We start from the raw sequence: 20,560 nt of genomic DNA, 5'->3' as shown, positions 1-20,560 counted from the left end.
TTAGGTTGTTCCTTTTTTACGTTTAAAACCTGTTGAGAGCTTCCCTTATCAATCAGAATGAAAGTCAAAGTCTTAGAGTGGTGTGCAAGGGCCTGCATAGTCTCTTCAGATACACCAGGATATCCTTCCACTGTGTCCCCAACCTGAAATGCTTAGGTATCCAAAACGGCTCCCTCCTTCTTTCAGGTCTTTACTCATGAGGCTTCTGTAATCACTCTAGATGAATAACAACTCACCCACCCTTTCACTTCCTTGCTTTTTTTTTTCTGGTTAGCACTAATTAGCATTCTATCATTTATTATTATTTAATATACATTTCTAATATATATTATATTTTCTAGTTATTTTCAGAAAATATTTTCTAGAAAACATATTTCCTAGTTTTTCATCTGCCTTTTCCACTAGACTATAAGCTTCTCAGTGGCAAGGATTTTTTTTTCCTCTGTTGTGTTCACAGATATAGCTCCAGTGCCAGGTGCATAGTTGGTGTTCAATAAAACTTTTCTGGATGAATACATGAATGAATCCAAGTGATGGTGATGACAGCCTCGATTAGGGTTTTAGCAATGGCAATGGAAAGGAAGGGCTGTATCTGAAACAGTTCAAAGGAAAGTATAATAGGAGGAAATAGCCAGGAACCTGGCTTGGTAGGCCTGGGTAAGAGGGTGAATGAAGAGCTTTGGAGGGAAGCATGTCCTCCAGCCTGCTGGACTTAAGGTGGCTGCAGGGAAGCAGGGGGAGCTTGTCAGAAGGCTAGGAGAGTGAGTGGTGGGGCTGAAGTGTCAGAACAAGGGATGGAGGTCTCAGAGTTATCTGGCTGGATATGAGAGTTGGGACTTTTGGAATGGGTGAAACTTGAGCAGATGAAGAGATAAAGAAAGCTTAAGGCCTGGTGCAGTGGCTAATGCCTGTAATTCCAGCACTTTGGGAGGCTGAGGCAGGTGGATACTTGAGCCCAGGAGTTGGAGACCAGCCTGGGCAACATGGTGGGACTCCGTCACTACAAAAAGTACAAAAATTAGCCTGGCATGGTGGCGCGTACCTGTAGTCCCAGCTACTTGGGAGGCTGAGGTAGGAAGATTGCTCGAGCCTGGGAGGTTGAGGCAGCAGTGAACCGTGATGCTACTGCACTCCAGCCTGAGCGACGGAGTGAGATCCCATGTCTTAAAAAAAAAAAAGAAAGAAAAGAAAAAAGAAAGCTTAAGTCTGAGCTCTGAAGAATCCTCACAGTCTTCAGTGGAAGAAGTAAAATCAGTGGAGGAAAAACATAAGCAGTGACTACGAAAGTCCAAAGATGTGGAATAAGATATTACAGAAGCAAAAAGAAGGGACACTTCAAAAAATAATTGATGACCAACAAAGTAAAACATGTCAGGGAAGTCCTGGAGGAGGGATACTGAACACTGGAGCTCTCTGAGAAAGGGTTACTATAATGAAGGCAGCTTGCACTGAGTTAAAACAAGAATAAATCATGATGAAATGGAGGCAGTAGGCATGAAGTAAAAAGGAAAGGAAAAGCATGATCTCTCTTGAAGACTCAGGCAAAGATTTTGTCCAGATGATAAAGATCTGAGACAGCTGAGGGGTAGGAAAGACTAAGTTGATGAGAGCCACGGACACACAGGACATGGTGAGACAGATCCAAAGCAGTGTGTATGAGGGGGCACTCATTCCAGCACCTCTATCTTCGTCTTTTTTTTTTTTTTTTGAGATGGAGTCTCGCTTTGTCACCCAGGCTAGAGTGCAGTGGCGCGATCTCGGCTCACTGCCAGCTCCGCCTCCCGGGTTCACGCCATTCTCCTGCCTCAGCATCTGGAGTAGCTGGGACTACAGGTGCCCGCCACCAAGCCCAGCTAATTTTTTGTAGTTTTAGTAGACACGGGGTTTCACCGTGTCAGCCAGGATGGTCTCAATCTGCTGACCTCGTGATCCACCCGCCTAGGCCTCCCAAAGTGCTGGGATTACAGGCGTGAGCCACCGCGCCTGGCCAATCTTCAATATAAACCAGCAGGAACCATCCTTTCCCCGTGAATCAGAGACAAGGAGGCAAGAAAGGACATTTCAAGCCAGGTTGGGGTGGTGGTGCACACCTGTAACTCTAGATACTCAGGGAGTCAAAGTGGGAGGATTGTCTGAGCCCAGGAGTTTGAGGCCAGCCAGCCAGCCTGGGCATCATAGTGAGACTCTGTCTCTTAAAAAAAGAGAAAGTCCTAAGACTGTGGTCTGGGTGACGTAACTGGATGCCATCTGTTCTTGAAGTGGGGCACTAAAATATTTTAAAAACTCTCCAGAAGACTTGTATGAACTACTGAGTTTGTGACTGTTCTCCTTAAAGGATTAGTTGGACAGTCTCTGGGTGGCAGTACCATCTGTGCTGAACTCAAACGGCAGGGGTGTACGGGTCTGCATGATGTTGCCTTTTTTTCATTTGTTGATTCACTCACTGATTCATTCAAGGACGATTTATTTAGGTTGGCTGGAGACACACTGGTTACCCTGCCCCCCTGCCCCCAGACTCACCCTTCAGAGCAGAGAATGGGACTAGCAAACTCCTAACCTGCACACCAGCCCTCTTCAGAGATTATATTTCTTTGCTGTCTCCCTAGGTTTCCTGCTCCCATCTGGAGGAATCCAGCCCTTGCTATCAAGGAAGTTTTTTTTTTTTTTGAGATGGAGTCTTGCTCTGTTTCCCCAGACTGGAATGCAGTGGTGATCTCCGCTCACTGAAACCTCTGCCTCCCGGGTTCAAGTGATTCTCCTGCCTCAGCCTCCCCAGTAGCTGAGATTACAGGCACCTGCCACCATGCCCAGCTAATTTTTTTGTATTTTTAGTAGAGACGGGGTTTCACCATGTTGGCCAGGCTGGTCTTGAACTCCTGACATCAGGTGATCCGTCCCCTCTTGGCATTCCAAAGTGGTGGGATTACAGGCATGAGCCACTGCTCCCGGCCTGAAGATTTGGACTAAACAGGTTCATGCTTCCTTGTAGCCCTCTCTACTTCTGAGAAAAGTGCATGGGTTTCTGTAAAGAGATGGGAGGTGATAATGTCTGTCTTCTCCATCAAGATGAAAATACATCTGCTAAATTGGTAGGAGCCCCCACCCTCTTTCAGAACGGGCTGTTAGCAGGGCTGAGGAGGGGCTGGACAAATTGGATAGTAGAGTGGTCAAGGTGGGGGAGGTTGACACTTTTTTTTTTTTTTCAGACAGAGTCTTGCTGTGTTGCCCAGGCTGGAGTGCAGCGGCGCGATCTCGGCTCACTGCAAGCTCCACCTCCCGGGTTCATGCCATTCTCCTGCCTCAGCCTCCCAAGTAGCTGGGACTACAGGCACCCGCCACCACGCCCAGCTAATTTTTGTATTTTTAGTAGAGATGGGTTTCACCGTGTTAGCCAGGATGGTCTCAATCTCCTGACCTCGTGATCCACCCGCCTCGGCCTCCCAAAGTGCTGGGATTACAGGTGTGAGCCACCACGCCCGGCAGGTTGACACATATTAATGCCCACTGTTCCTCCCACTGCCCTCTGTCCCATTTATGGTTCACCTCCTCTAGATATAAGGCTTCAGAGAACACTGGAGGGCTGGTGGACAGAGCTCACTCTTCTTTCTCTTCTTTATCTTTCTGCCCAGATGCCCAAATATCATTCCTGGTTCCCAGGGGAGAAAAGACCCCTTCACCCTGCCCCAGGCACCAGGCTGCCAGCCCATCTGCTGGGGAGAAAGGAGGGGGCAGAGTCTTTCCCAGGGGATCCTGGAGAATCAGTTTGAAGATCAGTGCTCCCAGGGAGATCCAGCTAGTAGACTTACAAGGCATTTCGGTTCACACGGGAACCAGCAGGATGGAGCTGAACAGCGGGGTGGGCTCGGGACGAGGGTAGAGGGCTGGCACAGCAGGGTAAGGTCCTTTGGCCACCACGTGTCAGAGGTAGGCTGAGCTGCTCATTGGGGCTCACCCGCCACCGCCACCGCAGGATGGTAGAAGCGCCCCCCTCTCTGAGCCCAGTCTCACCGGCTCAGAGGCGCCAGGCCCCCCCCGGGGGCCGGGGCGGGCCGGGGAAGGTAATGTAATTCCGGCCCAGCTAACCCGATTACCGCGGCCTGCACCGGGCAGGGCGGCGACGGGGGCGGGTCTAAGGCTCAGGGGCCCGCCCGCGGGGGTCCCATCCCCGGGAAGGACGCAGAGTTCACGCACTCCCGGCTCCTGGATTCATGGCCAGAGGTCACAAGGTCACCAAGCGGCTTAGGTCTTTCCCCACCTCCCTTCTCTGACAGCTCCAGGCCATTTTCTGAGTTTGGGTGGGGTATAATGTTTATGGGAAACAAGTCCGCCAGGATCCAACCAAGGCCTCAGTGAGGTCCCACGTGTCCCCTGTGGCGAGATTTCGCCCTCCCGCCGTTGAGGAGGAAGAGTGTGAGAACAGACTTCCTAGGCAAAGAATGGAGGGGCAGAGTCCTGCATTGAGGACTCCCTGCACTTGGGGTCCGGGGGTAAGTGCCAGCCCCAAGAACCCGCCGGCCTGATTTGGCCCGGGTTGAGCCATGGTCCATTTTACACGGATTTTGGAAAATCGAAATTCTAAGAAACACAGGACACCAATTACCGGTGCGCATGAACAGGGCTGGGGGGACCTACAGGAGAGGCCAGAAGGCGCACCATGATCGCCAGCCCAAAGCGGCCGTTCCCCGCCCTTAGCCCCTGCCGTCCCCTTCCCACACCTGTTCTCTTCCTGGGCCTGCAGCTCACCGGGCGCCGTTCCCCAGCCGCTTCTTACGCAGCCGGGAAACCACAACGAGATTTGGTCTTCGAGGGCATTTAGGCGGGGACCACAACGAATCCGGGAGTTGGCCAGAAAGATCCATCGAGAGGCGAAGAGTGGGGGCTGGGGGAGGAGGCACCTGCGGAGGAAGCCGGTGAGGCGGAGGCAGCCCAAAGGCGGAGGCCAGCAAGGATGGAGGCGCGGTGAGCATCTCCGCTGACTCAGCGGCCCATGCTCGGGCCCCTCCCGCGCTGAGCCTGGCTCCTAACACCCTGGCCCCCTGTCCCCCGCCCCGCACATCTCCGCCAGCCAGCCTTCCCCCTGCGCTTGGCGCAAACAGGCGTCCCTTCCCCTTTAACTGCTGGGCCCCGCCCCTGCCCTACCCCCAGCCCACACTACCCACCCGGGCCGATCCGTCAGTCACTGCCCCAGCCGGAGCTGGCCAACCCTCTCCACCCGGGACTTGGGCAGCGGGCGCCGGCCGCCCAGCGTCTATTTGCGCTTAAGAGCCAGCAAGGAAGCTCCAGGGGCCCCAGCTGGCCGTGCTCCCCCGGGATGCAAGTCCCTGCGCTGACGCCCGGCAGCGGCTGGCACGGGCGCGGCTGCTCCGGGTGCACAGGGATGCTGCTGTTTCGGGGACCCCGGCGCCCTGCCTTGGCCAGCCCGGCGGGCCCCTGAGGCCACTCTCCGGAGCGCGCCGCCGCTGGGCTTCTGGCGCTGCCTGAGGCATCCTCCCCAACCACCGAACCTCCGGCGGTTCTCCTCGGCCCAGACCGATGGAGCCGGGGATGCTGGGTCCACACAACCTCCCACACCACGAGCCAATCAGCTTCGGCATCGATCAGATCCTGAGCGGCCCCGAAACCCCAGGGGGCGGTCTAGGCCTGGGTCGCGGGGGCCAGGGTCATGGGGAGAGTGGGGCGTTCTCGGGTGGATACCACGGAGCCTCGGGCTACGGTCCCGCCGGCTCACTTGCCCCGCTGCCCGGCAGCTCCGGAGTGGGCCCAGGCGGCGTGATCCGCGTCCCTGCGCACCGCCCGCTGCCTGTGCCGCCGCCCGCGGGAGGGGCGCCTGCAGTGCCTGGGCCCTCGGGTTTGGGCGGCGCCGGAGGCCTAGCGGGACTCACCTTCCCCTGGATGGACAGCGGCCGCCGCTTTGCCAAGGACCGGCTCACGGGTGAGGTTGTCTGACCCCTCCAGCGTCACGCCCGACTCTGACCCCGTCTCCTCATCTCTTAGCTTTCTGCTCCAACTCAAGGACCCCTTTCACACCTCCCACTAGATCCTCCCAGGGGATCCTCCCCCAACTCGAATCTCTGGGTCCTGCCTCCGAGAGGTGATGGGGAGGGAGCTGCCGTCGGTGCCCGCGCCCTCCTCTGTAGTCCCACTGTCCACGCGTGGGGAGGGGAGGGTGAAGTTACAGGGGACGTCTCCCTCGCATCCCAGGGGAAGGGCCTTTCTTGGCTATAGGGCTCGGCTGATGCTTAGGGCCCGGGTAAGGACAGGGGGCGGGAGCTCTGCGGCCTGGACAGCCGCGCGGCCTTCTCAGTGGCACCTCGGGCCACCCAGCAAATCCTGCCCTGGTCTTTCTTCCTCCCGGTAGCTGCGCTCTCGCCCTTCTCTGGGACGCGCCGCATAGGCCACCCCTACCAAAACCGGACCCCTCCGAAGCGGAAGAAGCCGCGCACGTCCTTCTCCCGCTCACAGGTGCTGGAGTTGGAGCGGCGCTTCCTGCGCCAGAAGTACCTGGCCTCTGCGGAGAGGGCGGCGCTGGCCAAGGCCTTGCGCATGACCGACGCACAGGTCAAAACGTGGTTCCAGAACCGACGCACCAAGTGGCGGTGAGGCGCGGCGCGGGCGAGGGCGGACTGGGGTTCCCGAGCCGCGCCTGGTGAGAAGCGAGGCGGCGGGCGGCCCCGCTGACCCCGCGTCTCCCTCCCTTAGGCGCCAGACGGCGGAGGAGCGCGAGGCCGAGCGGCACCGCGCGGGCCGGCTGCTCCTGCACCTGCAGCAGGACGCGTTGCCACGGCCGCTGCGGCCGCCGCTGCCCCCGGACCCTCTCTGCCTGCACAACTCGTCGCTCTTCGCGCTGCAGAACCTGCAGCCCTGGGCCGAGGACAACAAAGTGGCTTCAGTGTCCGGGCTCGCCTCGGTGGTGTGAGCGACGCCCGTCCGATCGGCGTGGAGCGCCGGGCCCGGAGCGGTGGAGCGCGCGGCTGCCTGCGCCCATGGTCTAGTGGCAGCCGGGCGCGTGAGGAGCGGCAGGCCTTGAGGCTGTCGTCGAGGGCTCCTCCACCACCGGCCGGCTCCCAAGCCAGCGTTGCGCAGATGCACGGCCAGCTCAGAGGCGGCCTTTCCCGCCATTTTTCACTTCACTGCCGTTACGCCGCCGCTGGAACCTGAGGCGCCGAGAGGGCGGGACCTGCAGGACAGTAGCCAATGAGGTGCGGGGAGGGGGCCGGGCTGGCCAATGGGAGCTGCTTTCCTGAGGGACTCGAAATTCTCCGGCGGGTGGTCGGGAGCTGGGGCTCTGAGGGGCTCTAGCGGCGTTGCGCGCGGTGCCGGCTGGGTCTGTACCAAAGGTGTGAAGGAAACAAGACGCCGACCACGGCGAAGCAATAGAGGGGGTGCTGGAGCGCGAGAGGCTGGCTGATTGTGACCGAAACCAGAGGGTTGTCCACCCCGGGCATCTCATCCCTCAACTGTAAAATAATCGCTAAGGATTCCTTCCTGACTTTGAGCCTCACGTTGTCATGTGTGTTCAGCCTGCTGGCCACATCCTCCGGCAACACGCCCGGGCAGGAGGCGAGTCGGATACTTACACACCCAACGAAAGAGAAAATCTAGAAAGAAAATCTGGCTGTGGTGTCACATAGGGACAGAGAAGGGAGAGGAGGAAACAGTGGACAAAGTTAATGGGCCCAGTGCAGTTAGGGTGAAGAGAATTTGGAAAATAATTTGGAAGTGACAAGCTTAAGAAGAATCAAAGGTAATTCCAAGACTGGAAATGTGCAGCATCAGGAAATCAATGGTGCTGTGGATGATGAAAGGGAAATTGGGAAGACTGGAGCAAAATTAACTGTATAGGCAAAACTAAATGTTATACCTAGAGAGAATAAATCCTGGAGAAGTGCCTTTGAGGGAGATCAGCTGACATCCACATAGAGGTGGACCTAGATAGAATGAATGAGAACAGATAGAACCTCTGAGGGAGGGAACTCTTGAGGAGAAAAGCAGAGTTCTAAGGACTAAACCTTTCCACCAAATTCGACAACCACGTTTGCAATGTGCAAGATGATGGAGAATACCTAAGTCAATAGTCCAAGGGCAGGCGGGGCACGGTGGCTCACGCCTGTAATCCCAGCACTTTGGGCCGAGGCGGGAGGATCACAAGGTCAGGAGATCGAGACCATCCTGGCTAACACGGTGCAACCCTGTCTCGACTAAAAATACAAAAATTAGCCGGGCATGGTGGCACATGCCTGTAGTCCCAGCTACTCAGGAGGCTGAGGCAGGAGGATCGCTTGAACCCGGGAGGTGGAGGTTGCAGTGAGCTGAGATTGCACTACTGCACTCCAGCCTGGGTGACAGAGCGAGACTCCGTCTAAAAAAAAAAAAAAAAAAAGTCCGAGGGCACAAAAGGGGAAGGGAAGGAAGGAGAAGCTAGGAAGAAAGAAAGGAAAGCATGATGTCTCTGAAGTTGTTAGAAAGACTTCCCCTTGTGGGTGTGTCTGGGCTGCTGGGAAGCTTGTTAATAGAAAGTCTAGTTAGGGGATGGTTGCGTTAGCCTTAAGGTTTAAAAAGGAATTGGATTTAAGCTGTATGAGGAAGAAAGGGAAGAATTTGTCTGATTCCTCTAGCACCCCCATCCTTTGTCCCCTGGAGGCTGGTGCACTGTGACAGAGGGAAGAGAGGCCAGGCTAGAGACCAACTGTAGCCAGACAACTCATGTCTGTGCTAGTGACAACTATGTCGATCATAGCATGAAGGCCTGATTAGAGATGGGAAGAGGCTAGAGACTATATCGTTGGAGGAGCTGGCCCTGGGTATTTACTGTAATATCATCACTGATTTATGGATGTTGTATATGGCACTGCAGGACCAAACTAAAACTTGACATCATAGAAAAATCTTTTATAGATCACAAGGGAGTACAAGAATGGGTTTGGCAAAGTTGAGAGAATGAGGAGCATGTCAGTCCCTCTCCAATCAATAAGAGAAAGCTAAGGAAAGAGTCCTTCCCTATGTAGACTGTGGTTTACCCCATTCTTTCCATTCCCAGTCTACCATTTCTTGGGACTCAGGTTCCAGGGTTTACATTTGACCCTAAACTTTGGGCTTCTAAATCTGTCTGGGTGCTTTGGTGTCACCCTGAGGGATAATCTAATGTGATGAGATGAACCCAGCTCCATTCCATAGGCAGGCAGGTCACTGCAGGACACAGGGATCTCTGAACTCCTGGGCTGAGGATGATTTGCTCCCTGCTGTAGAATCTGCCATTCCTTCCCTTAGCTGGTTCAGAAGGTCTCTGCTCTCACTGGGAGGCAAGTTACTCAGGAAGTATGGAGGGGCCAATTCCACCAGCCTAATAGAGAGAGTCATAATTAGATGATCTGCATCTTCTCTCTCTCTGTCTCTCTCTTTTTAGAGACAGGGTCTCGCTCTGTTGCCTGGGCTGGAGTTCAGTGGCATGATCATAACTCACTGTAGCCTTAGACTCCCATAATCCTTAGCCTTAGACTCAAGTAATCCTCCCACTTCAATCTCCCAAGTAGCTGGGACTACAGGGTGGTTTCAAACTCCTAGCCTCAAGCACTCCTCCTGCCTAGGTCTCCAAAAGTGCATCTTCTCTTATAATGCAGACTTTTAAACTTCTCACCAGCCCTTCCACAAATCCTGTCTCCTCAGATCATGTTTTTACTAACCACTAAGATCCCTTCCTCTGTCTCTCTAACTCCCCAGCCATAATTTTGGCCCCAGGGAGAGGAATAGGCAGTATAGGAGGGATGTCAGGGAACTCACATCTGTGGTTGAATCTCAGAAACAATGGAAAGGCAGTTGTCTTTGGATATGGTGAAATTGTGGTAGAGCACCCATGGTGGGGGTCTGGCAGGAGCTCTGCGGCTTCGGTAGCAGCAGTATGAGGAGAGCTGGGCCACATGCTTATGGGTTAGGAGTAGGTAATTTCCAGTCCCGTCTGTGTCTCTGGCCACCTTATTGAAAGGCAGAAATATCGACGGAATAAATAAAAGGGAAGAGGCAGGCAGTAGAAAAAAATAAAAGGGGATTGAGAAAGAGTAAGGGTGATGAGAGCATGAAAAGTAAAGCATTACCTCTAGGTGTTGTCTGGTCTCTACTATACCTCATGGCATTTTCCATAGCCCCTTGTACCTCAAATCCTCAAGGGAAAAGTCCTTTCTGGTTCTAAAGAATCTTTTGAATGGCCACCTGGACCCTGATTTCAAAGTGGCTTACCAATATTTGTTCTCTTTGCCTTTTGCTCCTTTGATCACCCTCACCCCCACCCTTTCCTCTAACCTTGAGAAAGTATCCTGACACCAGTGCTTTCTGAAGGTCTCTGCGATTCTGCTCAGAGCCAAAGGCTGGTAGGGACAAGGGAAGTTCAATTCGTTGCATGAGTTCTAGGAGTTCTCCCCGAAGTTTATGGGCTTGGCACAATGCTGCCCAATTCAGACCTCGAGCCTGGCACCAAGCCTCATCTGCTCCACCTAGGAGAGGAAAGGGACCAGCTAAACTAAAGTCCTTGAGACCCCTGAAATAACCCAACCCTCAGCCAAAGGGCCTCCTCTTTCTGAGCATAGAGATCTGTCAGCTGGCTGCATAAAATTTCCCCTCTTTGGAAAATCTGGGATTCTATAAAAGGATGCAGAACTCACTTTGTATAAAGGCTTCATACACCTGGATCAGAGAACTGTGGTCACCATCCATGTGTTCCAGGGCCCGACGCAGGGCAGCTTCTTCTGCACTGAGTGGAGGACGGGTAAACCCAGGGGCAGCTGGAGGCAGAAGAGTGGAAGGTAGAATCTGCCATTTGGGAAATGGGAAGGGATAGTAGTACAGGTAGAATGCTGAAAAGGCAGAAGTGTCCCTTTGGGAACTTTATTCAAAAGACAAAGATAACCTCTAGATGCTATGCACTTTATTAAACATTGAGGATAAATAAATGAAACACAGTCTCTGCCATCAAGGAGCTTCAAGTCTGGTGGGAGAGACCAACAGGTAAGCAGACTTGATAAGCATGATAGGTGTTTGTATATGGTACTGTGGAAACAAAGAGAAGGATACCTAATCCAGGCTTTAGGTGGTGAGGATGTGAGTGATGTAAGAGAAAACGATGAGGACCCTTGGGCTAGTATTTGAAATTTGAGTAGGAATTAGCTGAGTGGAGACGGGGCAGGGAGTATGTTTTAGACTGTGGCAACAGCATGGCACGTAAGTTAATAATATAGCATATTTGGGGAACTGCAAGCCATCTGGTATGGGTGGAGGGAATGAAATGACGTGGCAGAATGGCAGAAGATAAAGCTGGAGAGGTAGGTATAGGTAAGGTCATGAGAGGCTGGAGTACTGAGGAAAGGAACTGTCTTTAAGGTAAAGAGTAGCTGTAGAGGAACAGTTGTGGGTTTTTTGTGTTGTTGTTGTTTGTTTGTTTGAGACAGGGTCTCACTCTCTTGCCCAGGCTGGAGTGAAGTGGCGTGATTATGGCCTGTTGCAGCCTCAACCTCCCAGGCTTAAATGATCCTCCTACCTCAGTCTCTTCAGTAGCTGAGACTACAGGCATATGCCACCACACTTGGCTAATTTTTTGTTTTTGTAGAGACAGGGTCTCACTATGTTGCCCAGGCTGGTCTCAAACTCCTGACCTCATGTGATCCTCCCATCTCAGCCTCCCAAAATGCTGAGATTACAGGCACAAGCCACCATGCCTGGCTTAAGAAGAGTTTTTAAGTAAGAGAGTCCATGTGTCTGAAAAAGTTCACATTACTAGTTAGGAGGCTACTGAGGAAATCCAGCTGAGCAATGAGGAGGACCTACCATTGGCAGATCCTACCTACCGTATTCACTGGAAGTGAATATGGAGAAGGACAGATGAATATATTTATATATATATTTACATTTAGGAGATAAAAGTGAAATAACCTGGAGAAAGACTGGTCTAGAGTGATGGTAGCAGAGCAGCAGGGATAATAGTATTATCTGAATCTAAGACTCTAGAGAGAGGAAAAGATTTTGTGGTGATGGTGGTGAGGGAGTGGTTTAATAGAGCATTTGAGTTCAGTTCTGAGCTGAGGTACTGTTAACTATTCTGGTAGAAATGTCCATCAGGGGCTGGGTGCCGAGGCTCAGGCCTGTAATCCCAGCAGTTTGGGAGGCTGAGGTGGATGGATCACCTGAGGTCAGGACTTTGAGACCAGCTTGGCCAACATGGCAAAAACCCGTCTCTACTAAAAATACAAGAATCAGCTGGGCATGGTGGTGCGTGCCTGTAGTCCCAGCTACTTGGGAGGCTGAGGCACGAGAATTGCTTGAACCAGGCAGACAGAGGTTGCAGTGAGCCGAGATCATGCCATTGCACTCCAGCCTGGGTGACAGAGTGAGACTTTGTCTCAAAAAAAAAAAAAGAAAAAGAAAAAAAGAAACGTTCATCAGGAGTTGGGGTATGCTCTCTCTCTCTCCCTCTCTTTCCCTCTCCCTCTCTCCCCCTCTTTCCCTCTCCCTCTCTCCCCCTCTCCCCATGCCTCTCTCCCTCGCTCTCTCTCTGTCTCTCAGATTCGAAGAATGGTATTGGGTGAGAGATACACGGCACAAGGTTTGGAAATTTTAAGGCTAAAGGTAGCACTTCAAACCATGGGCGTGGATAAACTTGCTCAGAGAGTTCAGGGAATAGAAGACAAAAGAGGCAAGAATAGAACCCTGAGGACCAACTTACAATGGATAAGAAGAGGACAAAGAGCTCAAGGAAAAGATAAAGGGGATGACCAGAGACGTAGGATGAAAACCATGAGGAGCAGCATTACAGAGGCCTAGGGAGGAGGCAGTTTCAAGGTGGAGTGGTCAGCAATCTCAAGTGTCAAAAGAAGGTCATGAATAAGGGTTCAAAAGTATCCACTGGATTAGGTACCTGGAAGGTCACTGGTGAATTGAAAGCTGTTTCACTGGCATGGTAGACCTGAAGCTGGAGTGCAGTGGGTGAGCAATACACCAGTTAGAACAGGATAGAAATCATGCTGCATAGCTGAAGGGGAGGATAGGGTTGAGGAAGAGGGGTGTGTGAGTTTTAGCAATAACAGATTAGGAGAGATTTAAGCATGCTGAGGGCAAGAACCAGCAGAGAAAAAAGGCTAAAGAGACAAGAGGGAGATGGGTGACTAAGCCTGGTTCTTTAGGCATTGTGAGGGGTGGCAACTGGAGCAGAGAGGAAAGGGCTAGCCTCAGGAGCACCAAAACCCAAGAGGAAGGGCTGAAGTGGTTTCAAGAGCTATGGATTTACAGCAGCGATTTATACCTGTGAGCATGGCAGCCAGGGTGAGCATCTCGTCCACACAGTCAAACTCGCATGAGGCCAGCAGGGCTTTGGCCAGCTCAGGGGCCAGAGGGAATTCTGATAGTATGACACCCAGATCTGACAGGTCCCCATCATCATCCAGGGCTGCCAGATAGTCTAAATCTTCCAGGGCTTGCATCAATGCTTCTGGAGCTGGTGAGGAAACAGGGCTTACAGGATATGAAGTTTCAGAACTGGGTGGTCAGATGGCAGTGCTTGGGCAGGAGAAGTGCTCACCAGGCTGGTCCAGGAAGTGACACTCCCCTGGCTCTGCAATCTGTCTCCTTTTTAGTAGTAACACCAGGGAGCTCAGATTCTCCTCACACACCCTGGGTTGCGGCAATGGTGGAGCTTCTAGTTCTAAGAAGGACTTAGGATACAGGCAGAGGCAGGATCCTGAGGGGAAAAAGACCTGGGAAAGAAGACCACTGTAGATTTCTCAGGGCTTGCATGTTGGTGACTCTTGGGTTTTTTATTTCAGTGAGGGCAAAGGCTCTTACCTGGTGGGAACCCTCTTGCTCGCAGTCGTCTTGCCTCTGCCTGACACTTGCTGATTGGCCTCAACACTTGGAATTCTGCTCGGATCCTAGGATTGTAAACCTGTTGCCCGTCCCCCAACCAAGGCCAAGACAGATCAGAGTGGGCCATTTCTGTCTTTACTACCCCACCGCTATCTCTCTCTCTCACTCACACTTCGGAGCTCCAGTCCTGAGTCAATGACATGTTGGATGGAAGGGAGGGAGAAGGAGAAGTCAGCCAGCCAGTGAGTGACCACAACCTTTCGGGCATCCATGTCCTCATACACAGCCTGAACGGCTTGTCCACAGTCTGGGTGAAGGGGCAGTACTTGTGGTGGAAGCCCTTGGAGAAGCAAGGACTTTACCTCCCTGGACAAGGATTCACAGCACAGGGAAATTTCCTGAGGAGAAGGGTGGGTGGGGCATTAGGGCAGTTCTCACGTTTTTTGGGGTCATAGATCCCTTTGAAAGACTGTTGAAAGTTATGGCCCTTCACTCTGAGAAAATGCAAATTACTCATAAAGTTGAAGGTTTTATAATTTCAGGGGTTCACTGAATCACAAATCTCTGCATTAAAGGGAATAAAAAAGTGAGTGGTAAACCTCTTTACCCTGAAATCCTCAAGTTTTTCTCTGGGACCCCAACGGAGAGTAAATACTGCAACTCTACTGTTCCTAACAGGCATTGCTCCCATTCCCATTCCTCAGGACTGGAAGATGATGAGTACCTCCTTTTGCAGGCTCATTTTGCAGGCTGTTTTGTTTTTGTTTTTGTTTTTTTTACCTCCTCACTGGGCAGGAACACTAGCACATCTCCTGGAGCCTCCTTCCGACACAACTCAAGCACTGCTTGGCAGGCAGCTTCCACCCGATCAGGTGGGATGGTGTCCCAGTAGATGGGGGAAGGTCTCTCACCAGGCTCTCTGGGTATATGCACAATAGGAGGATTGCCCCAGAAAGCTCGGAGCTTAGGTTCAAGGGCTGGGTCAGTAACCACAACCACTCTGAGGTCCCCCGGAAGTTTTTCCAGCCTGGCATCTTGCAGTAGCCCCTGGAGTGAATCTGATGCCACCGACCGCTCCTGAGCCTCATCTAGTACCAGCACGCCCCAGGCTCCAGTGCCTCGGGTCGAGGCCACCTCCTGCAGAAGCAGCCTGTCCCAGCAGAACCTGTTGACATTGGTAGTGGGCAGAGGAATCAGTGTGGACACTGACCAGCCCCACAAGCTCAGGGAATCTTCTCCCCAAGAGACATATATTTTGATATTGAAGGTCAGAAAAATATGCTATGACTTCCTGAGCCTATAGACCCATAACTGTGACCCCACAACCCCGCTGAGAACACTTTGTTCACAAGATATACGCCAGCTGGGAAGTGAAATTTTTCTGATGAGGGTGAGGCTGAATGTCTGAGGCCCCTGGCTGGGATTCAAGGGCTTACTTTAGCCATTGCACCACACACAATTTAGAGTGAGTTGGGGCCAGGCGCGGTGGCTCATGCCTGTAGTCCTTACACTTTGGGAGACCGAGGTGGGCGGATCACTTGAGCCCAGGAGTTTGAGACCAGCCTGGGCAACATGGCAAAAATATAAAAATTAGCCAGGCGTGGAGGTGCGCGCCTGTATTCCCAGTTACTTGGGAGGCTGAGGTGGGAGGATCACTTGAGCCCGGGAGGTTGAGGCTGCAGTGAGTTGTGATTGCACCACTGCACTCCAGCCTGGGTGACAGAGTGAGACCCTTTCTCCAAAATAAATAAAATAAAAAACAGTGAGTTGGGCTAAGGGAAGGTATGGTGAGATGCCAGAGGAATGGGTTTGTTTCTACTGAATGAGGGGAATTAGATTCGGGTAAGGCCTGCAGAGGCCCCCACCTGAGCAGGGTGTTGGGCCCCGTGCAGTCCTCCTGGGGGATGCTGTATCCAACCTCATGACCCAGGGTCAAGTCCATCTCATCAGCAACCCGCAGAGCCAGGCTCCGGGCTGCAAGAGGGTAGGGCTGAGTAACAGTAACCTGTCCTTTCTGGAACCCTCTGGCCAGCGCAAACTCTGCACACCACTGAGGGATCTGGGATAGAAGTAGGCAAGGAGAGCCAGTGAGGAAGATGTAGGACTTCAGTCAGAAGTGCTCAGGGAACTATGGCCACTTTAATCTTTCCTTATTTGGGGAGTCCCCTGGTCTTTCACCAGCCTCCAGGGCCAACCTAACCCATCCCATCTCTCTTCGTTCACCTTCCTCATGACCCCACGCAGCCCAGTCCCCCCTTGCCCAGGGAAAGGCCAATTCCCTAGCTCCTCCCTTTGTCCACTCCCAGAATCTGCCTGCCCCCACAACCCCCACCACACCTGGGTGCTCTTGCCAGAACCAGGCTCCCCAGACACCAGCACCACTCCAGTGGGGTTACTCTCCAACTGCTCCAAGAAGGTAAAGCGAGCAGCCCAGATGGGCAAGGCTTGGCGCTGCTTCAGCAGCTCATAGTAGCGGGAAGAGAAGGGAAGCCCATCAAAGGGGTTCACAGCAAGTTCAGACTCCCCAGGACTTGGGCCATACTCTTCTGCTAGCCTGAGAGGCTGAGAGGTCATGGTGGCTCTCTGGCAGGACCTGCAGAAGGCAGAGCAGCCAGTAAGGTCATATTTGGTGACCGACACCATCTTCCCACCTTAACCTCTACCTTAACCTTAACCTTCCCACCTTAACCTTAACCTCTACCTTCAGTTGATCATGCTCTGGGGCCCACCCTTCCCAGCATTTCCTGCCAGGAAACAGTGCTAGGTATTTTGATAAAGGGCTACTGAGAGTTAGTCGACAGTCCCTATAGTCAGGTAGTAGAAATCTACCTGATAGTATTACCCTGTTGGCAGGTAGTAGAAATCTTACTTAGGCAGGGGTCCTCAAGGGCAGTAGAAATTATGTGAGACCTAGTAACCTGTGGGAAAGTCCTGAAGGGAAAAGGATAAAGAATATAGGGGGTGGGGAGAGGAACAGCAGAGTCACAGGGATCCTGGATTCAAACCTGCTTGCAGCTCTAGGACGTGTCAGGACGGCAGTCAGCTCCAGACCCACGTAGTCACCACCAACCCTGACCGTGTGAAGTACAAAGGTAAATTCCGGCTCTACCTCAGGGATGGGCTCAAACTTCAAATCCTGAAGCCTGCTTTTGGGGTGGGGCTATTTGCTCCACCTTATTTAACCTAGTCAGGAACCTATGGAAAACAGGCTCCAGCTACCACACTGAGCATGTGTAAACTCTATAGATGATGTGTAGTGTGCTTGTGAAAGGCATGCTGGGACTTGTAGTTTTGCAGCAGCTTCCTCCAAAACCTGGGCTGATCACCCAAGCTGGGTCTTCAGTTCAGTTACACTTCCTTAATTTATCACTCATCACTTGGCATGAGGAGGTGATTTTAGACAGTTGCAGTCTGACTACCCCCTTCAAATGTACAAGAAGATTCTCACCCCCATCCCCCGCAGCCAAGGAATAAGGAACCCACTCACAGGGCTTTTGAGACTGAGAGAGACAACAGATGCCTTGAATGAAAACCATGAATTTAATGTGACATTGGGGGAGCCTCATCCTTCCCTTTTTACCACCCACCCATCCAGCCTGTTGTGAGTTGGGTGAGGGCTGCCCCCAGTCTCCGTCCTGCGGCTCTGGGTGCCATCCTGTTCCTTTGAGCTCAGTCAGCCTCCTGGGCTCGTCTCTCTGTGAATCTCCTGTGGGACATAGGGAGAGATATTATTCAGGCTTTGCCATAGCAGCTCCATAATTCCATTCTCCAATTTGCCACATCCTATTAATTGTCCTCTAACCCCCTCACCTTCTTGCGTATTCATATAGTGCTTGCTTGCGCTCCTGCAGGCTCTCCTGCCGGGCCCAAGAAGACTTGGCAAATGTTAGGGCTGTTGGCTGAGGGGTCACCGGGCCAGAGCTGGGAAACTGAGGTGATCACAATGTCAGAGGGCTTGCGGAGTCATCATCATTAAACACGCATCGAATGCCTACTTTGCAAGAGAGGCACTATGCTAGGGTCTCAGGATCAAAAAAGAAAGGTCAGGGATAAGGGAGTACGTAGCCTGCCCCCAACTCACCCCAAGACTTGGATCTGACCATTTCCTGGGTCTCACCTTGGAGGCAGAGGCTGTGGGTAGGGACTGAGTTCCCTTGGTGATGTCTTCAGGCATGAAAGCTACGGCCCCCTCAAGCAGATTAGTGATAGTCAAGTCTACACAGCCAGTCTTGGCTGGGGAGAAAAGAGAAGGGAGTCCACTCCCTACTTACTTTCTTCCTTCACAACCCACTGTTCCTCCCTGTGCCCATCTCCCAGTGTGGGGCCACCCTTTCCCATACCCAGGTCTCTCTGGATGACACCCAATGGCACATGGGGCAAAACTTCCTTGACTCTCTGAGCCAGAGTTGCCAGTTGCACATCAGGACAAGGACCAGGGGAGGGAGGGAAAGAAGACTGGGCTGTGGAAAGAGGAAAAAAAGAAAAAAGAAATTCTGGTAAGTAGAGAACTAGAAGGAGAGGCTAACTAGCACAGGAATAGGGGAGGAATCACAGTAGGCCGAAAAAAAAAAAACCCCAAAAGCTGTAATGTATAGAGACCACATACCTGACTGGGGGCGCAATCTGGGGTGTCTTTGTCGCTTCATGTGCTCTGCTTTGTCAGCTGGAGTGAGCCGTGTCCCTGTCTGGCCCAATTCCTTGGCCACCAGCTAGGGAGAATTGGAAGACTGGAAGTGTCAAGATCTCAAGCTTTCCTCCCTCTCCTCCTAAGCAGGGACCCCGCCTCCACCCTGTCTGTGCACCCGACCACCTGTTGTACACGGAGTGCAAACTCCTCATTCGCTTCCCCTAGTTGGCGATGAACAGGACGAAGCCACCTGCAAAGAAACAATCCAGGGCTATGTTGTAGGCACCCAGGGTAGAGGCTGTCACCATTCCCCACTTTGGTACCTCTTTGCATGGTGGGTGGGAAAATAGTAAATACTGTAAATACTTTGTGTTGCCTCTGTGGTAGAACCTTGATATAAAGATCTACAAATGGACAGGGCAGAGGCCACTAATTCCTTGACCTTGAGGTGAGCCTCTCCCCAGCGACCAAAATGTGAGGACAGTTAATACCTTACTTGATACACCGTGAAAGGGACGAAAAGTGACCACAGCAGTTCTGAGACCCAGGAGGCATCTGACACCGTCTGAGGGGAGGGCACGAAATGAGGCCTAAGCCAGGGCCAGGGATGGGAAACTTCCCCTCCAAGCCCCAGAGATTCCCTGTTCAACACACACTCACCACAGAGACCAGGGGTCTCTGAACTTGCAGGGTAAGAGGTTGTACCACATCTTGGATAGAAAATGGCCAGGAACTAGAAGAGGAAGGAGAAAGTAGGATGGGAATCCAGCCAGCCTAGTCAGCAGCTCACACCTGCCTTATAACAGGCAACTGTCAAACTCTACAAGCACATAATTGAAGAATGAAGGGATTCAGGAGAAAGAACTAAAAGTGGACAGAAAGGAAATGAACTGGAGATGATGGGGGCTAAGGGCCGAAGAAAGTTGTAAAAACTCAAGGGCCCACAAGCTTGACCACCTACCCAGCTGGCGCCCCATACCTGTGCTAAACCCACCTGAAGCGCAGGAGCCCCTCCCGGCCATTGGTGGCCTCTTCCTCAGGGAATAGCAGCAGAGGAGTGGGAGGAAGCCTCGTGGAAGCACAGAATCTCTTGAGTGACTCCACCAACTCCCCCCGCCCATTCATCTCCATGAAGCCCCGAGACCAGCACACAAAGCTGGGGGGACTATTGAGTAGAGGCTGGGAACCAGGAGAAGAGAAAGCAAGAAGAAAAATATTGAGGAAAATGAAAAAAAAAAAACTGACATGTGGGGTAGAGGATCGGGGTTAGGGGTAAGGCTCAGTATCCTCCATGGGGAACGCGAGTGGGGACAGCGGGGCCTTCAGCTGGGCCCCAGGGAACCGCCCCGTGGCGCTCTCGGCCTCGCTCTCACTCACGGTGCTACAGGTGGTAAGCAAATTGACTATGTTGTGGTCGAAAGGTGTCACATGGTTGGAAATGAGGACCCTGACACTGTGATCCCGGAGTCCGGAGTCCTCCTGCCGGGCCACGAGCCCTAGCACCGCACACATGGTCCGCACTACGAATCTGGGGACACAGGAGGTGGTGACTGTGTGGCCTCGGGCCAGACCCAGCTCTGACACTCCCCGAACGCCCGCGTCGGAACCTGCGAAGGACGCTGTCTGGCAGCGCGCAGCTGACCAGGAAGACGTGGATCCCGAGAAAGAGGCGCAGGACGAGGAGGCAGAACCCGACTGGCGCGTAGAGCAGCAGCGCGAGCAGCAGGAAGCAGTCACCCGGGAGCCTGGGGGCGAGAGGCGAAGTGGTCAGGCGCCGAAGGCCGAGAGGACGCGGGGATCGGTCTCTTCCCGCCGGGTCTCTTACCGGTGCGAGTCAAAGAGCCGCTCCGGCCCCGGCCCTGAGGGAAGCTCCATAACTGCTGCTTCAGGAGCGCCCGGCCGTCGCCGCCGCCGCCATCTTCGCGCCCGGCCGCAGGGGCTCTTGGGAAGGCGGAGTCTTTGGGCATCCGCCCGGGGTGAGAGGACCCGAAGTCCTGAGGCGCGCCGGAAGGGCTAGCGGTCCCAGCATACCCCGCGGCCCCTTGGGCCGTCTCACAACTCGCGTCCGGCGGAGACCACAATTCCCGGCAT

At 53.1% G+C, this 20,560-nt stretch overlaps 3 protein-coding genes across 9 annotated transcripts; 1 reads left to right on the top strand and 2 right to left on the bottom strand.

The window, feature by feature from the left end:
- The first annotated feature begins 5,278 nt into the window (after positions 1-5,278).
- Positions 5,279-8,360, top strand: TLX2 (T cell leukemia homeobox 2). The gene is made up of 3 exons (XM_004029473.5): positions 5,279-5,932; positions 6,359-6,596; positions 6,700-8,360. The coding sequence occupies exons 1-3, from the start codon at positions 5,533-5,535 to the stop codon at positions 6,914-6,916; spliced, it is 855 nt and encodes a 284-aa protein (XP_004029522.1). The 5' UTR covers positions 5,279-5,532; the 3' UTR covers positions 6,917-8,360.
- Positions 8,361-8,812: 452 nt separating this feature from the next.
- DQX1 (DEAQ-box RNA dependent ATPase 1) lies at positions 8,813-17,282 on the bottom strand. The gene is made up of 11 exons (XM_055378140.2): positions 16,180-17,282; positions 15,708-15,901; positions 14,623-15,007; positions 14,013-14,240; positions 13,822-13,921; positions 13,559-13,717; positions 13,283-13,474; positions 10,653-10,772; positions 10,294-10,484; positions 9,778-9,968; positions 8,813-9,340 (listed from the first exon to the last, which is right to left on the bottom strand). The coding sequence occupies exons 1-11, from the start codon at positions 16,483-16,485 to the stop codon at positions 9,184-9,186; spliced, it is 2,223 nt and encodes a 740-aa protein (XP_055234115.2). The 5' UTR covers positions 16,486-17,282; the 3' UTR covers positions 8,813-9,183.
- Positions 17,283-17,363: 81 nt separating this feature from the next.
- AUP1 (AUP1 lipid droplet regulating VLDL assembly factor) lies at positions 17,364-20,513 on the bottom strand. Of its 7 annotated transcripts, none has more exons than XM_004029477.5 (12): positions 20,295-20,513; positions 20,077-20,214; positions 19,847-19,997; positions 19,464-19,648; positions 19,130-19,202; positions 18,961-19,034; positions 18,653-18,719; positions 18,449-18,551; positions 18,183-18,302; positions 17,960-18,075; positions 17,653-17,771; positions 17,364-17,548 (listed from the first exon to the last, which is right to left on the bottom strand). In XM_004029477.5, exons 1-12 carry the CDS (start codon positions 20,342-20,344, stop codon positions 17,512-17,514), a joined length of 1,233 nt encoding a protein of 410 aa, XP_004029526.1. In that variant the 5' UTR covers positions 20,345-20,513; the 3' UTR covers positions 17,364-17,511. The 7 variants fall into 7 exon arrangements, with proteins under 7 accessions (XP_004029526.1, XP_018876432.1, XP_018876431.3 ...); XM_019020887.4 differs by having other exon boundaries at positions 17,960-18,105; positions 20,295-20,424; XM_019020886.4 differs by having other exon boundaries at positions 19,847-20,214; positions 20,295-20,436.
- Positions 20,514-20,560: the final 47 nt, after the last annotated feature.

The sequence above is a fragment of the Gorilla gorilla genome, chromosome 12, assembly GCF_029281585.2.
Source record: "Gorilla gorilla gorilla isolate KB3781 chromosome 12, NHGRI_mGorGor1-v2.1_pri, whole genome shotgun sequence".
NCBI classification, from domain to species: Eukaryota; Metazoa; Chordata; class Mammalia; order Primates; family Hominidae; genus Gorilla; species Gorilla gorilla.
This window is presented reverse-complemented; position numbering and strand designations above follow the sequence as displayed.

Excerpts from the sequence above, each read along its gene's own strand:
- DQX1 (XM_055378140.2), bottom strand. The coding sequence starts at position 16,485 with ATGGTGTCGGTCACCAAATATGACCTTACTGGCTGCTCTGCCTTCTGC. Across the intron at positions 15,902-16,179 it reads GTTCTGGCAAGAGCACCCAG|ATCCCTCAGTGGTGTGCAGA; the intron begins GTGTGGTGGGGG and ends CTTCTATCCCAG. Across the intron at positions 10,485-10,652 it reads GTATGAAGCCTTTATACAAA|GTGGAGCAGATGAGGCTTGG; the intron begins GTGAGTTCTGCA and ends TTCCTCTCCTAG.
- AUP1 (XM_019020886.4), bottom strand. The coding sequence starts at position 20,436 with ATGCCCAAAGACTCCGCCTTCCCAAGAGCCCCTGCGGCCGGGCGCGAA. Across the intron at positions 20,215-20,294 it reads CGGCTCTTTGACTCGCACCG|GCTCCCGGGTGACTGCTTCC; the intron begins GTAAGAGACCCG and ends TCTCGCCCCCAG. Across the intron at positions 18,076-18,182 it reads TGTCATCCAGAGAGACCTGG|CCAAGACTGGCTGTGTAGAC; the intron begins GTATGGGAAAGG and ends TTTTCTCCCCAG.
- TLX2 (XM_004029473.5), top strand. The coding sequence starts at position 5,533 with ATGGAGCCGGGGATGCTGGGTCCACACAACCTCCCACACCACGAGCCA. Across the intron at positions 5,933-6,358 it reads TGCCAAGGACCGGCTCACGG|CTGCGCTCTCGCCCTTCTCT; the intron begins GTGAGGTTGTCT and ends TCCTCCCGGTAG. Across the intron at positions 6,597-6,699 it reads AACCGACGCACCAAGTGGCG|GCGCCAGACGGCGGAGGAGC; the intron begins GTGAGGCGCGGC and ends TCCCTCCCTTAG.